The sequence below is a fragment of the Eleutherodactylus coqui genome, chromosome 1, assembly GCF_035609145.1.
Source record: "Eleutherodactylus coqui strain aEleCoq1 chromosome 1, aEleCoq1.hap1, whole genome shotgun sequence".
Lineage (NCBI taxonomy): Eukaryota > Metazoa > Chordata > Amphibia > Anura > Eleutherodactylidae > Eleutherodactylus > Eleutherodactylus coqui.
This window is the reverse complement of record NC_089837.1, coordinates 381,548,434-381,564,793: the sequence shown is the minus strand read 5'-3', so window position 1 is coordinate 381,564,793 and position 16,360 is coordinate 381,548,434. Positions and strand designations below refer to the sequence as shown.

Sequence of the window (16,360 nt, the reverse complement as noted above, 5' to 3'; positions counted from 1 at the left end):
ACCGCAGCGTTTTACCGTGATTTTGTGTGGCATTTTTGAACACATCCTACTGCTTTTGACAGCATTTTTTAATGCACCCCGTCATTGTGATGGGTGATGAGGTGCATTAAAAAGTGATAAAATGCAGGAAGATAGAACAAACAGCGCTCGAAAATCACAGTGTTAGAAACGCCGCATCCCAGCACTAGTTTGCAGAGTCCCATTGAAATCACTGAAGGTGTTGTACCGCGTTTAGCACGAAGTCTGATACGCCACGCTAATCTTGATAAATAGCGAGTTTTATGAGAGCAGAGTCTTTTACATGGGACAAATCAGGGTATTGTTCTCAGTCTTTGCCTTGATTAAACATGTACAACTTTAAACAACAAACAATAATTTGTTTATTTGTTTTCATCACATATTTTATGTGAACATAAAAATCAACATTTGTAATGAGGCCCCCGCTCTCCATTTGTATGAACAGTATATGTGCGGCCAACAACAATCCAAGAGAAGAATGATCAAAAATCTCCCAATATTTGTAAAATATAAACGCTAAGGGGCATGTCCATCCGCTTGCTGTATCATCGATCACACTGGGTAGGGGCTGATAAATAGTGTAAAAGGACCCTTACTACACAGTTATTGATCGTGGTCTGTAACCATAGAGTCACATAGGACTGCTGAGGAGCTGTATATATACACAATGGCAAGTTTTAAGCAAATTTGCTGAGTCTTATATTTCTTAGGGCTTATTCAGACGACCATATATCGGCCTGGTTTTCACGCCGGCTCTTCCAGCCTCCTCCCCCTGCAGAGAGGGACACCATATATCGGCCGAGCGTGAATAAGCCCTTAAGGTGTGTTTACACCGAGTGATATCATTCAAGAAAAGTCGCTGGATCAGTTGAATTTGAACAAATCGCTCAGTGTAAACGCAGCCAACAATCGAACGATGAACGATTCATTCGCTTATCGTTCATTGTTCATGTCATGCAGGCATAAAATCATCGTTGGCTCATTCCCTAATCGTTTGGTTTAAATACCAACCGTTCAATTATTCTTATTCACTGGTACAGTGAATGTGAATGACTGAACAGTTTGCAAGTGAACAATTTATCTGCCTGTATAAACAGGCTGCATGAGCAGACAAGTGAACTCTGACATCGTTCTCTCCTGCAAACTAGAAATTGCTGCGTCTAAAAGCACCCTTATTTTACATGTATTGGCACAATTAAAAATATTTGCAAAAGCGCATGCATCCTTTAGCTGTGTGCAGTATACATTAATATGTCTTGCTAAATAAAATCATATTATCTTCTGGTTGGTGGTCACAAGTTCTTGTGATAAAAACTGCGGTTTTTCATGCAGTTCTTTCAGTCAAAGCCAAAAGTAGATCCAGCAGGAAGAAGTCCTTCCTTTATTTTTCCCATTCCTTGTAAATCCACTTCTGGCTTTGACTGAAAAAACTGCATGAAAAACTGTCACAGAATCGTGTGTGTTAAAAACCCCTAGGGCCGGATTCACATGAGTGTATGCTTATCTGTGCGCACATTTGCACCATCTTTTTGTGCACTGGGCATAACCAATTTGCGCATGCAACTGCGTTTTGTTTCTGTACTTGTAACGGCCACAATCATACGCATTTGCACGCACATAAAATCTGCAGTCATAGTCCCCTAAATTAAAATGGCTAATTAGCCTAATTAGTTTCATATGTTCTATTTCCCTGTCTGTGTCACACAGGCATATTTGCATGCGCAAAATTTGCGCGTGCAATATGCAGAAAGTAGAACGCATTGACTTCAATGGCTTCATTCACATATGCTTATTTTGCATGCACAATTCTATGACGCACAAAAATTTGCAGCACCCTCCATTTTCCTGTGCATTTGCATTGGGAAATAGACCATATGGAACTAATTAGGCTAATTAGCCATGTCCATGTACGAGAATGTTGCCGCATGTTTTTGCATGCGGAAATCATACGCATTTGCCAGCACGAAAAGTACAGTAAAAAACGCAGAAGGGCGTGTAAAAACACAACACCCATTTCACAAAAACATGGTGCAAATGTATATACGCTCATGTGACACATGCCCAAGACTAGAAAAATATGATACTGATTTGTTAATCTTTTCATCCAAAGGTTGGCAGTTCAACAAATACCTTGAAGGCTATCCAGGTTGCCATTACTGACAGTAATACCCAGGCAGTTTACCTACTTACTGATGGAAGACCCGATCAGGTACCTTAAGAGTAGATAAATGTAATATTATAAATACTAGATACTAGCAGACCAGGTATGTGTCCAGACAGACCAGACAGATATCTGTTCTTGACCTGTTCTTTCTCTCACTGATGTATGCACTTCTGGTCAATCTCCAAGTTCCTTCCACAGTAGTCCTCATTAGCAACAGATGACTTGGAAACAGACTGCAGTTCCATTGCATGGGGATAATAGGCAGAAGCACAATCACACAACCAGGGTCTGGGCTGCCAGAATCCTTTGAAGTTGGGTAAACAGACATGGGTCAGGGTAGGCAGCGATTATATAGCATGGTAAGCAACAATTCAAGTCAGTAACAAGTAAATGGATTATACATATTTATGAAATGACGAATACAAGGTTCTTTTTTGTGCTTTTAGAAAACGTTTGACATACAGTATCATATTGCCATTACAGACGTTTTTATTGGTAGGGGTCTGGCTTCTGAGACCCCCCTATAATCACTAAAATAAAGGGGCAGAAGCATTCAACTAAACTTTGCGCACCTTCCGCAGTGATTGGCTTTACTCAGTTCTTCGAAGAAGGTGCGGTGTACAGTCCTACTCCAAAGTAGATGAGTATCTGCCATTGCTGGAGCTAAGTCTACTTGGCCCTTGCTAGCCCTACAAGAGGATGTCACAGCACCCACTTCACTGTACTCACCGGTCAGAAAAGAGAGTATATCAGTAAGCAGCCGGCTTCCCATTATAATTTAAAATGTTAAAAATACAGCTAGAGAGCCAAATATCAACTCTGTGCCGCTGCAATTCTATGTGCCGCTGCAATTTTGATACAACATGAACATTTATCTTATCTGCATTTTTACCCAACGAAAAGAGTAAAATCTACCTCAAATAGGTTACACATCAACATTTTAGAAGAGCAAAGTGTTTGGTTACTACAGTGATGGGCAACCTTTTGAGCTCGGTGTGTCAAAATTCGCCAAAAAAAACGAGCATAACTCACGTGGTGTGTCACTTTGAGAAAAAAAACATAAATTTGCAATATTTATAGTTGAAATAACAAAAATGTATAATTGTAATGTATAACTGTATTTAATAAACCCAAAACACCATAGCACAGGCCCTCGCCTCTCGCAGCCTCCCCCCTCACTTATCTCAGTAATGATGAGCCCCCAGCAGCGACAGCGCCCCTCACAGCGGCCCCCAGCAGCGACAGCGCCCCTCACAGCAGCCCCCAGCAGTGACAGTGCCCCCCCCCCAGCAGTCCCCCAGCAGCGACAGCGACACCCACAGCGGCCCCCCAGCAGCGACAGCGCCCCCCCCCCCAGCGGCCCCCCAGCAGTAAATGCCCCCCACAGGGGCCTCCCAGCAGTGGCAGCGCCCCCCACAGGGGCCCCCCAGCAGTGACAGCGCCCCCCACAGTGGTCCCCCAGCAGTAACCGTCCTCCACAGCGGCCCCCTAGCAGTGATTGACCCCCACAGCAGCCCCCTAGCAGTGACTAACCCCCACAGTGGCCACCCCAGCAGTAACTGCCCCCTACAGCGGGCCCCCAGCAGTAACAGCGCCCCCCAATACCCACGTACTTACCTCCTGCAAGCTCCGCTCCTCCTGTGTCCGGCCCGCCGCTAGCAGAGATGATCTGTGGCGCACACTGTGATGTCAGTGTGTTGCTGGACACCTCCTCCCCCGGATGCTCTCGCGGAACCAACAGGTAGGAGACATCGGGGGACGGGGGGAGGAGGATCCCGGCTGCACACTGACATCACAGTGTGCGCCAGGATCAGCGCTTCTAGTAGTGCTGGTTATTGAATACCAGCAGGGGAGCCACGGCCCCTGCCAGTATTCACTAACGGGGTGAGCGGCTGCGTGTCAGCGACTATGGCTACGCGTGTCAGTGCTGACACGCGTGTCATAGGTTCGCCATCACGGGGTTACTATGCAGAACATTCAGGAGTACTTCCAGTTTTTCTGCTTGAGACCAAAAGTGAAATATTGTCCCTCACCTTATTCCTGAGAACATCCTGAGAGTGCTGTACTTCTCAGTAGATGTCTTTCTGCGTAGTAAGAAAAAAATGTTCATGTGCTACCATGATAAGACTGGCCTTATATGAGCCAATCTCCAACGAGTCAGACTGCTCAAATATTGACCACAAAAACGAAGGGGTCTTCTTTTCCTCCGTAAACCAGAGCATTCCTTCTCACAAGCCCTTGGGATAATAAACTCTTTTACTCAACATTCTGGACTCTATATAAACTTGTCAAAATCAGCAATAATGTATACAGCCCAAAACTTGACCACAATTTCTGATGTGTCAGCCTGTGGTCTATTGGAAGTAACCAAATTCAAGTATTTAGGAATTAATATAGTGCAAGACCATAAAAATACTATAGTTGAAACTTTAAGCCCACTGCAAAACCTAATAAAAATGAAACTAAAGGCCTAGTCGAAATTACCTCTATCCGTAGCAGGTCATATAAACCTTATTAAAATGGTAATCCAACCCAAATTTTTATATTCGTTACAACATATGTTGGTTAAAGTTCCAGAAAGTTTCATGCAAACTCTAAACTCTCTTGTTATTAGATTTGTTTGGGGCCCGTCTCGATCCAACTAAAACTCACGACACTACAACGACCTAAAAACCAAGTCGGAATGGCGTTACCCAACTTTAAAGTGTATTACATAGCGGGACAGTTACGTAATCTCAGGGATTAGTTCACTGGGGAAGAGATTCTAGTCACAGATCATTACCTACCCGATGGGGTAGAGGGTCGGAATCTAATTGGGTTTTTGGAACATCCAGAGTTTACAAAATCATCAAGACTTATACCCATGCATAAAGTGACCCTGTCTCTGTGGCGCGCAGCAAAGCGAATCCAACAATACATAGATACAATGACTGACACTCCTTTATGGAATAACCCTACTCTGCCCTCACTAAAGATGATGCAGGATGTTGGATACTGGGCTAAACTAGGGATACATACGCTAGGAGATAAATACGAGGATAATATACTGCTGTCCTATATACAACTACGAGAGAATCTAAAAGTACCTAGACTTCAACTTTTCAGATACTTTCAGTTGAGACATGCTTTGAATGCACAGTTTCCACCGGTTTCTACCAAAATCTCCAAATACCCAACAATAGGTATTCTGAAATCACAGGGACCTGCAAGACTAATATCAGCACTTTACAAACACTTGTTGTCGGCCACTCTCTATTTATGAAAACTGGAAAACAAGCATACCCACATTAACATCAGAAGAAGGAGATAATGGAATCACACCTATGGGTGTCACCAGCAATTAGTAACAAACTTATACAATTGTATATCATACACCAGGCATATCTCACGCCAAGTAGACTGCAGAAGATGGGTAAAACTGACACCTCCACATGTCACAGATGTTACCAGCTGGATGCCGATTTTTGGCATCTGATCTGGGAGTGCCCCCATGTTGGAGAATTTTGGAATGAGGTGTTTATCTTCCTGTCCACACTTTTACCGGTCCCTCTAGCTCTAGACCCTAAAGTGGCATTATTTGGACTGTTGAACAAGGAGGCGTGGACTCACCGCGACAAAATGTTTATTAGAGAGGTACTATTCCTGGCCAGAAAAATTATAGCCATGAGGTGGATGGCAACAAGATCACCTTCCACTTCATATTGGATAAGATTAGTCGACACAATAATTCCCTATGAAAAAGTAGTATATCGGCATCGTGGATGTCCTGATAAATTCACAAAAATTTGGGGCCCATGGATAAACTCGCACTCCACAATTCAGGCAATATAAGCATAGCAAGAAAGAAATGAAAATAAACACATAGTAAGCCAAGCATGTTAGAAAAGTAATTAAAGGAACCTTTTTTTAAATTTTATTATTACCTTATTTTTATAGTTTATTGAATATTACGAAATAATACTGTATTGACGGAAATTTCAAAAGTCAAAAACGAAGTCTGAGTATTAGTAATTGTACACATGCCGTAATGTATGTTATATTGCTTTGTGATTTTGCTAATAAAACGAAGTTAAAAAAATGAAGGGGTCACAGAACTTCCTCTGAAGTTTTAGTAGAGGCATTGTCACTCTCATCCGTGTGCTGTTTCTTGTATTACTGTTCAGCCCCATTGAAGTTAACTTACAAGAGTGGTCCTCTGTAGGGTAAAACTCAAAGGAGCTACAGCTACAGTTTTTCGTGATTAGTATTGGTTTTAGCCCTGGGACCTGCATGAAGCATATACTGATGCTATAACCAAACAGAAGACAGATTGCTGAAATGTGAAATCGAAAGTCCATATCAGTACATAAATCTTGTGTTATTAAAGGGGTTGTCCCACTTCTAGCTGTTTTGCTGCAGGAAGCAGACACCTCCATACTATGCACTGTGCTCAGATTAGCACTGGAGGCTATTATTATATGAGTCCTATTTAATCAATGAGACTCAGCCTGCAGTACCAACTCAGGCCACTGCACAATGCATGAAGCTGTCTGCTTCCTGCAGCAAAACAGCTGGAAGTGGGACAACCCCTTTAATTACAAGTTTTGCAACTCTTGCATGAAAATGATAGAAATAACAAATATTTCATCTTTTACAGCCTACTGACGTAATTCTTGATCAAGTTAATATCCTAAATCAAATACCTATACACACAATTTCATTTAACTGTAATGACAACGAGGCAAACAGCTTTTTGTATGAGCTTTCCAACAAGACTGGTGGTCGCTTTCACACTTACAGTAGTTATGTTAAGGATCCTGATGCTCCCCAATCTTTTGTGGTAAGTTTTCACGTACATATAGAACTCATAGTTAAGCATAAGATTTTCTTAAGGAATGTAATTTTTTCTGTATATAAACTATAGATGATTTGTTGTAATTTATGGATAGTATAAGAAAGAGCTTCCAGCTAAAGTTAGTTAACCACGAAGAACTGACTGATGTTTTGGACCAAAGGTGCCCATAGAGCTGACATAATTGTTGTTCAGCCAATGGCTATTTCTCCTAAACACCCCCATACACATGCATGATCCGCTCAAGCAAATGTGTATGAGTTTTCAATGAGAAGGGAATTAGCTGCTGCCATACACCTCTGCCATACACCCCAGTGCTGTGTACTTTCCATCAGCACTGCAGGAGTTAATCCTCCCCAGTGGTCTCAGCTCAGCTGCAGGGTAATTGGCTATTACCTTCCTTTTTAGCTGCACTGGGGATCCTCCTCCTTGCCTGGGTATTGGTGTGTGTTTGTCTGTCACCCAGCTAAGGTTTCCTGCTCGTGCAGTTAGGGTCTGCTCTTATTCCTGGACTCTTGCCTAGTTTTTGTTTGCACTCTGCCTGTCCCAACAGTAGACTAGATCTTGTTCATAGCTCTGACTGTTCACAGTGCTTTGCATCAGTGTCTCTAAACCTCGTGGGTCAGCTACCATCCACACCTGGACTACTTCACGTTACCCAGAGGAGCATGAATGGCCTTTTGAGTCTCCTCACTCAGTCTAGGTGCTCTCCCTAAGGAGAAAAGATAGTGTTTCTGACCCCCGTCCCAGGCCTCTCACTAGCCAAGCCAGACTCCTACTGACACTGATGAAGGGCAAATACCCTTAAACAGCTGTCTGTACATGGAATCTGGCTTTGCTTTTAATTCCCAGTCATTGTTACAAGGCTTATATAAAGAGACTAACTTTCGCTTGAAGGAATGCTGCCTTCCAATAGGTGGCACTGTGGAGGTATTATTCCATCTCCCTTTTTTACATAGGAATGTGAAACCTTAACAAGAAGTGAATTATTCTCAATGATCTGCCTGTCTAAACAGGCTGCACAAGCGTGAACAAGCTGGTGATGACGTTACCAGCTCATTCGCTCGGGCAATTGAGAATTGTGCATTTCTTCTTGTATGTAAAATGTCTATTAGATAGCTTGATAAATCCAGAAGCACACTGCTAGAGGCTCTTTCACACGGGTATTGGGATTTTTGCACAAAAGAAAAAAATCGCACGAATGAGAGAAAGCCGCGACCAGGTTGTTACTCAGTCTCTTGTTTTCCCGCCCATTCAGACAGCCGGGCTGCAGTGTATGTTCGCCGCAGCCCGTAATTCCATCGGCTGGGGGAAAAGACTTAAGCGCTGCAGCTTCTTGTGCTGGAAATAACTACTGCATTCTCAGAATCAGTAGCCTCCTTGGTAGTCAGACCATCACCAATCAAAAAGTGATAGCATATCCTAGCTATTTGCAATCAATTTCTGTTATGCAAAACCTCATTCATTTCATTATTTGCTTGGGAAGAGTGCAGGAACATTTCAAAGTATTGCCATAAATTGTAAGTTGAAACTAATGAGCAAATCCTGAAAAGCGTATTCCAGAGGCTAGGTGAGATTTTCTAAATTTCCCTAACATTTTTTACTTATTGGCATTTGGAGAGTTTTATTTGAAATGGCGTAGAGTGTTAAGGTAGCAGTATGCAGTCCTAAGCTCTCGCTCATGACCAGAAGGTTGCAAGTTCAATCCCCGCGTGGTTCAGGTAGCTGACTCAAGGTTGACTCAGCCTTCCATCCTTCTGAGGTCAGCAAAATGAGTACCCAGCTTGCTGGGGGGTAATAAATAAATTACCTGAAAGTGCTGCAGAATAAGTTGGCACTACACAAATAACAAGTCCTTCCCTCCTAAATCGTCACACTGAGTTCCGGTACCCTTTTTGCCGACCTGCACCACTGCTGCTTTCCAGCCTACTTCTGATTTTTACCTTGTTATTTAAAACGGCTGCTGGGGAGTGCAAAAACTTCATCTCCCACAATGCCCTCTTACCAGTTACTGCCAAGTGCACATTTATGACTGTAGTGTACAAAGTGTATTGGCATTTCAGAATTTGAAGGCACCGAGTATGACTAACCAGTAAAATAACGGAGCCTACAGGTTATAACCACTGGATACCAATGGAGAACTAAGCAACGGGGGTGGACTACAAGTAAAGCAATATCTGTGCAGCTTTCTAAAACAAGATATAACATTATATTAGAAAATTACATGTCATCATCTTATGAAGCACATAACTTTCACTTTGAATCACCAGACTACCCCTTTAAGTCAAGGAAGGACAATAGTAAAGAACAGTAATTTCTGACTTTTCTCACTGCTTTAACTATGTTATTTTTTTTCATGGTGGTATCTTGCAAAGTATGACAGCACGATGTTATATTCCTATTAACTAACAACATTTTCTGATTTGCAGAGTGAAGACATACAGTTACTTTTAAATGAGATTGAAAAGGGAAAATCTACATTGGAAAAAATAAAAAAACTTCATATGGAGTGTTTGATGTTAGACTGGTGCCATAGTGAAGATACAGATGTTCCACAAAGGTAACAAACTACAACATCTGCTGTCAGTGTGTGTACAGAAATCTTGCTATTCTGTAGTGTTTAGCTTTTTAATCATTGGGACTAAAAGACTCTTGACAACTGAAGATGATTACTGCAATGATGCGGAACCAATTCTGTGATACTCTGGACATCAGAGGCGTACCTTGAAGCTCCTGGGCCCCAGTGCGAAACCTGTAACAGGAACCCCAGCTATTTTGCTTTATTCATAGTACTGGGCTCCCTATATGGAGAGGAGAGGCCTTATGGGCCCCCTAAGACTCCTGGGCCCAGGTGCAACCACATCCCCTGCATCCTCTATAGTTACGCCCCTGCTGGACATTAAACTTTGTAGATTATCATTATGCCAACATAACAGCCAAGTACTTTGAAGTAACCTGTTCAGAAAACATATCTAGAGCAAGAAACAAGGCAAGGGGATAGAATAAATCAATTGTAAAAATGAATTTATTTTATGCTACTTTTCAGGACATTTCATATATCTCTCTCAAGGTCTGCACATGAACTCCAGTCTTCATTATCATTGGTGCATAGGTCAAGTTTAAGTCCTCCACGGCTTCTCCAGAGAAAGAAGACACGGCATGCAGGTAATCCCACTCTGTTCCACAATGTTGCCGTTAAAAAAAGACTTTAAGGTCCCCTTCACACAAGTATGTGCGTATTTGCGCATGCATAAGCGTAATGTTTTTGCGGAAGAAATATTGCCTTTTTACATGAGCATCAGTGTATTTCACAGTACTTTTTACACCCACTAGGAATGCTCATTTGTGCACGGCAAACAAGGATGCACCAATTAAAATGGCTAATTTGTGTAATGAGTTCCAGATGTGTTCTTTTTCAAGTGGCATTTCACAACATATCATGCAACTCCTTGCATATTGTATGTGCATTTGCGCACCCCCATTGACTTCTATTTGGACATTTGATGTGCAAGAAAATAGAGCCTGCTGCGTTTTCTTGGTGAGACTGAAATGCGCAGTTAAAATACGCGCATGTGAATGAACCCATTGAAATGAATAGGTCCTATTCTCTGTGTATTGCGAGTCTACATTCACGAATACCTTTGCAAATACGTCCATGTGAATCGAGCCTTAATATTTTTTCTATTAGAACGTATATGCTCGATTAAGCAACCTGTTTTGCGTGTTGAATCCTCATTGTGCTGTTCTAAAAACTTGGTTCAAATAGTGTTATCTTGACAGATAAGATTTAACATGATACCAGCTACATCTACCCAAAAGATTATATTTAAGGTCTTCAGATGCTTTCACACTGGCTGCGTGCGGTGTGGATTAAACACCTTGCCCGATCTGTTGGGAGACAGTGGTTCGAATAGGATATTAGATTTTAAAAAATAGATATTCTTTTGCTCCTGGGCCTGCTCTCCTACAGTTGGTCACCCTAGGCTCTGGACCTTCAATGGCAAATATGACTCTGGCTTTAAGAACTTTTTTTTTTCTAATTAAGGAGATGTCCCATGAAATAGTTTTTTTTCCTATTGACAGGATAGGGAATAACTATGTGATTGGTGGGGTCTGACTGTTGGGACACCACTGATCACAAGAATATAGCGGTGATCATGCAGTTGCACCGCTGGAGATCAAGCTCTTGGCTATTTCCAGCCATCCCATTGAAATAATTGGAGCAGTAGTATGCACACGTGACCACCACTCCATTCATTTGGTGCTCTTCAGGACCCTTGTTCTTGTTGAACTCCCACTGATCACATAGTTATTCCCTCTCCTGTTGATAAGGGATAGCTTCTTTATTGGTGCAACCTCTTCAATATTACTAAGTTATTAATAAAACCTTAGTTCAATATTTAGGTTCAGTTTGTCTATTTATTATTTTAGCAGTTTCAACTATGTGTATAAAATATATATTTTATATATATTTTTATATTTCTCTATATTGGAATCAATAACAGAACACACAAGGTCTAGCCTTCTGAGAGCTCTAAGCCATGGAGTGCGACTGTCTGAGAATATAATAGATTTTCATTCACCACTTGAGACTAAACTGCCTCTCAACATGGACAAGAAAACAGCATCTGTCCTTAAAGGTAACTTTGTGAGAACTGAAAGGTAAAATAAAACTGAAATAGACCCTCTGGTTTTGGGAGAAAATGTTGTCCTAGGATAAGAAGGAGCATTTGAACTACCTGCTGTTGGTCTTCTGTGCTTATGTCGCTCTGATCCTTTGGTTCTGGGTCATGTTTTCAAGTTTCTAAGATGGCCAAAGCAATCTTCAGACTACCAAATCCCCACAGTGCATTACCAATGCACTGTACCTGCTCACTGATTGGCCAGCACTGTTCACATGATCAGTGCTGGCCAATCAGAGAGCAATGCACAGTGTGCAGTGGGTAGTTAGAAAATTGCAGGATAGCTGAAAACAGGATCCTGTGGATCAGAGGGACATCAACAGAAAAGAACGACAGACGTTAATATATTCTACCTCTTTGGTGCTGGGGCACAATTTTATTCTGAAACCAGAGGATTGCTTGAAGTACAGTACATACTTAAGTCATGAAAACAAGTGCTGATTCAGAAGTTTTTGATCCTTCTTATGGATAAGATTAAAAGATAAATTAAAATATGGTGGTTGTGCTCTACAGGACACGTGAGTATAATACCATTCCACTAGGGTAATTATGTAGACTATTAATGGAAGATAAAGGACCAATTTAATCAAACTCTCTCTTACTCATTAATTCTTATCATGATAAGTGTGTTTATATTAGCCTGTGTATCATAACATATTATGCTGTACAGCTAGGACTTGTATGCTGGATCTTGGCCCTGGGGGCTCAAGGTTTCCAGGTTCAGGAAAGGAAACTGCTGGACAGAGATGTGTTGTACTATACAGACCAACAGGTATTCTTCTAGCTCTGACTACAAGAGATGCCATTTTCCCTATTGCTTCAAATTACTTGAAACTACACAGCTATAGTAAAGAAGGTGCTCCATATGCTTATCAGGGGCTTCATTCAAAGCCCCCTAAATATAAGACTTTGCTTTTGACTTGGCCTTAGTAGTTCTGTATTCCAGTGTATAGTCTCAGTTGGAATGATGTCCTGTGGACTCGCCTTAAAGGGGTTGTTTTTAGTGAGACAACCCCTTTCCAATAGCAGCCTCCGCAGCAATCAGCTGATTTTGCTAGGGAAAGTCACAAGTATCTAGACATGTTCCCATATGGTAGCCATTCACATGTTCCGGATCATAGAAGAGGTCCCGAGTGGTGGACTACCTAATCGGGCATATGGACAAAGGGTGTTCTTATGAGATGACCATTAAAGGTGGTTGTACTCTTTGGGCATTCTCTTTTTTCACATGGGTTCCCCAACAATAAGTTAAATCACTGATAATATGGAACAGCAGCACTGTAATATTTTATATTTCTTTATATATTATATGTACACTAAAGTGAATACATATGTTTTGCGTGAATATCATTTATACAAGTTTCTTTCTTCCTATAAGGCACAGAATGTAGTCCTATTTTACAGTTTTATGAAGTGCTCTCTTTATAGTAATGAATGCTTTATGCTTATGACCTGCAATAAAATTACTTTTGGAGCTAAAGCTCACATATTTGATCACTCCTATGGAAATAAGACACACATATAAAATTACAATTTTGTGTTTTCATCGCAGATCTGAACCTTACAGATGGCACCAGGTTGCAATCAAAAGGGAGGAAACTTACTAAGAAGTATGTGCGCACTTTAAAAAGCTCTTTCTTATATTCTTTTTCTATTTTATGTGTTCATTTTTTATTTTTCTTTCAAAATTTTATATGCAAAATGCCATAGTATTGTTAATTGTTGGTAATGACATTTCAGCTCTCTGGACATTTCTTCATCTCGCTGGCTGAAGATCTATGGCCTGGTTCCGAGAAGACTTACTATAATGGATGCCCTTGCTCCAACAATGGTTCCACACTCTGCCAAATATGTCCCGATTCTTGATAAACATGTTGTTTCTAAAGTTTTTGACGAGGTAAGGAACACTTGACACATAGTTCAGAATAAAATCTATTCAAGGCTAACGCCATATAATACTGATCTGAGAGGGAAAACAATGACGTGTCCCCACCTTCTGGTTTTTACCCTACAGTGCCAACTGGCTGAGAGCAGTGTTTATAGAGATAACTGCATTTGAGGTCACAGTATAGATATAATCTGGTACTTGATAGGAAAGCATCAAAGTACACCCGACCACAGAATTGTTGTAAATCTGTCCGCGATTGAAAATTAGTTTCAAAGATCGGAATGAGGTTTTCTGCATGATGTTCTAAATTAATAGGATAGACTCTAAAATTTATGCAACAAATGTACCACATGTGAACCCTTAGGTTATACACTTATATCCCTCTGATCCGTAGATTCCAGTCTTGTTTTCAGGTTTCCCAAATGTCTGACACCATTAGACTGTAATCTTTAGACTGTAATCCCTACAATGTTTTGGCAGTATTAGACTACCAGTATTAGGATGGTTTCACATGACTGTATGCGCAAATACACTTGCGTAAGCACAGAAAATTTGCACCGTTAATGACACACTTTTGTACCCGTTTTTACACGTTTTACTGAACCTTTTGTGCTGGCATAGCCATTTCACATGAGTGCGGGACACACCCATGCCGTGATTTTAAAGGCTATTTAGCCAAACGAGTACCAGATGAGATCTTTTTCCCGCAGAATTGCGTAGCGTAATTTGAAATTACATAAGTATTGAGTGCACATTTGCGCATCTCCCACACACTTCTATTGGGACCTTTGGTGAGCAATTGCACACAAAAATAGAGCATTTGCTGTGTTTTTTTTCACTAGTGAGTATGAACCTATTGTAAGAAGCAGCCGGAAGATGCGATGTATGGAGGGAGATCGCCGCGCTATCTCTCTTCATACATAGCCTGAGGCTGCATGACGTAAAAACACAATTGACTTAATAGTGGTCTACAAATATCTGAAGGGCTGTCACAGTGCAGAGGGATCAGCCTTATTCTCATTTGTACAAGGAAAGATTAGAAGCAATGGGATGAAACTGAAAGGGAGGAGACACAGATTAGATATTAGAAAAAACTTTCTGATTAATGAGTGGAACAGGTTACCACAGGAGGTGATGAGTTCTCCTTCAATGGAAGTCTTCAAACAAAGGCTAGACAAATATCTGTCTGGGATGATTTAGTGAATTCTGCACTGAGCAGGGGGTTGGACCCGATGACCTTGGAGGTCCCTTCCAACTCTACCATTCTGTGATATTATGAAATGTATGGAAACATAAATCTGTATGTTTCCATACATTTTACATATACTGTACATTTTTTGTTAACCAGAAAAACAAAAAAGTGTTCAACTACAAAACTTTATTCAATAGAAAGACTTTACTATAGAAACTTATGGCTATGCATTTCACATATACATTAGAAAATGTACATGTATGCTTAAAATGGCATACATTTGTATATGTTTTCTATATTTACATTTAACATACAGTAAATGAACATTAAAAATGTGATGTGAACAGCCCCTTACTTCAGTTTCAATGCTATATTAGGATGCCTTCACACGGGACAAAATATTCTGCAAAAGTGTTACAGAACATGCCGTCCTGGAATTCCGCCCAACTAACTGTGGATTTTGATGCAGAATTGCCGTCAGAATTTTTCCATTTTCAGTTCCGCATCAAAATTTGCATGCTAGCAATGCGAATTTTGGTGCTGAATATTCTGTCAAATGCAGCTCAAATGTATAGAATGTGTGAGTGCAGAATCCTTTTATGGTATTTTTTAAAATCAAATTAGGCATACTTTCTAGTGATTGTCGCAATGTACATTATACAGATTACTGAAGTCAGGCCAGGTCAGTCAGAATTTGACATAAATAATTTTCGTCATCATGGAATTAAGTGGGTGATGGAGTAAAACTATGCTGCACATGGATGCCAATTTAAAATAATACATGTCTCATATGAGTGATGATGGCCTATATAAATAATATTGTTTCATATTATAAAACAGCTGCTGATTCCCATTTTGTGACAGGGTTATTTTCTCGCCAACAAGGTAACACGGCCAGGTCTAATCTTCCTGCCTTCTCATTTCATCTCCAGTTAACCGTATTAAGTTGCTATGGCAGCCCCTCATTAACAGCAGTCCAGTGTGTGCAACAGTAGCTTGGTAGCAAGAGTGCATTACTTCATCGGTTTCAGGAGATTAATTCATTATACCCCTCATTAGAATACTCACCTGCTAACAAGAAACTGCGTGCTGGATGTGTCATTTCGTTCGTTCGCTAGCACAGGTTATTTCTGATTTCATTTTTGCACCACCAGCATTCATTGACTATCAAGCAAAGAAGCCAGCTGACATGCTACTGCATCTACCATTATAGAGGAAAAATAGCAGCTTGGTTGAATATAGGTACTGACACTATAAGGGCTCCGTCAGACGAGCGTGGTTTACACGCTGCTAAGCAATATGTAGCCCACGCTGCTGACAGGCACGGATTATGCATGTGAACCGGCTGCCCCTAGCTCGATGCAGCAGCCCGTTCACATGTTCGTGGTGTGGGCAGCCTGCTTCCATGGCTCCCATAGAAGCCTATGGTAAGCACCCTGGACAGCGTGCACCACTGAGCTGACAGGCACTCGCTGTCCGTTCTTTTTTTAGAAGCGCAGATTCTGTGCTTCTAAAAAGGGTCTGTGTGAGCGCTTCCATAGCAACCTATTGGTAGTAGTGTGTAAACCACGTTCGTCTGACCGAG

The 16,360-nt window shown here is 41.2% G+C and overlaps 1 protein-coding gene across 3 annotated transcripts in view; it reads left to right on the top strand.

The window, feature by feature from the left end:
• Nucleotides 1-16,360, top strand: part of VWA3B (von Willebrand factor A domain containing 3B) — a 136,134-nt gene that overhangs the window by 33,867 nt on the left and 85,907 nt on the right. For 2 of the 3 annotated variants that reach the window (XM_066579188.1, XM_066579196.1), the window contains exons 13-19: nt 2,129-2,227; nt 6,819-7,001; nt 9,443-9,573; nt 10,060-10,178; nt 11,519-11,653; nt 13,248-13,305; nt 13,436-13,592. In XM_066579188.1, coding sequence (XP_066435285.1) covers nt 2,129-2,227; nt 6,819-7,001; nt 9,443-9,573; nt 10,060-10,178; nt 11,519-11,653; nt 13,248-13,305; nt 13,436-13,592 — 882 coding nt within the window. The remainder of the gene's footprint in view (nt 1-2,128; nt 2,228-6,818; nt 7,002-9,442; nt 9,574-10,059; nt 10,179-11,518; nt 11,654-13,247; nt 13,306-13,435; nt 13,593-16,360) is intronic. The other variant, XM_066579205.1, reaches the window with a different exon arrangement.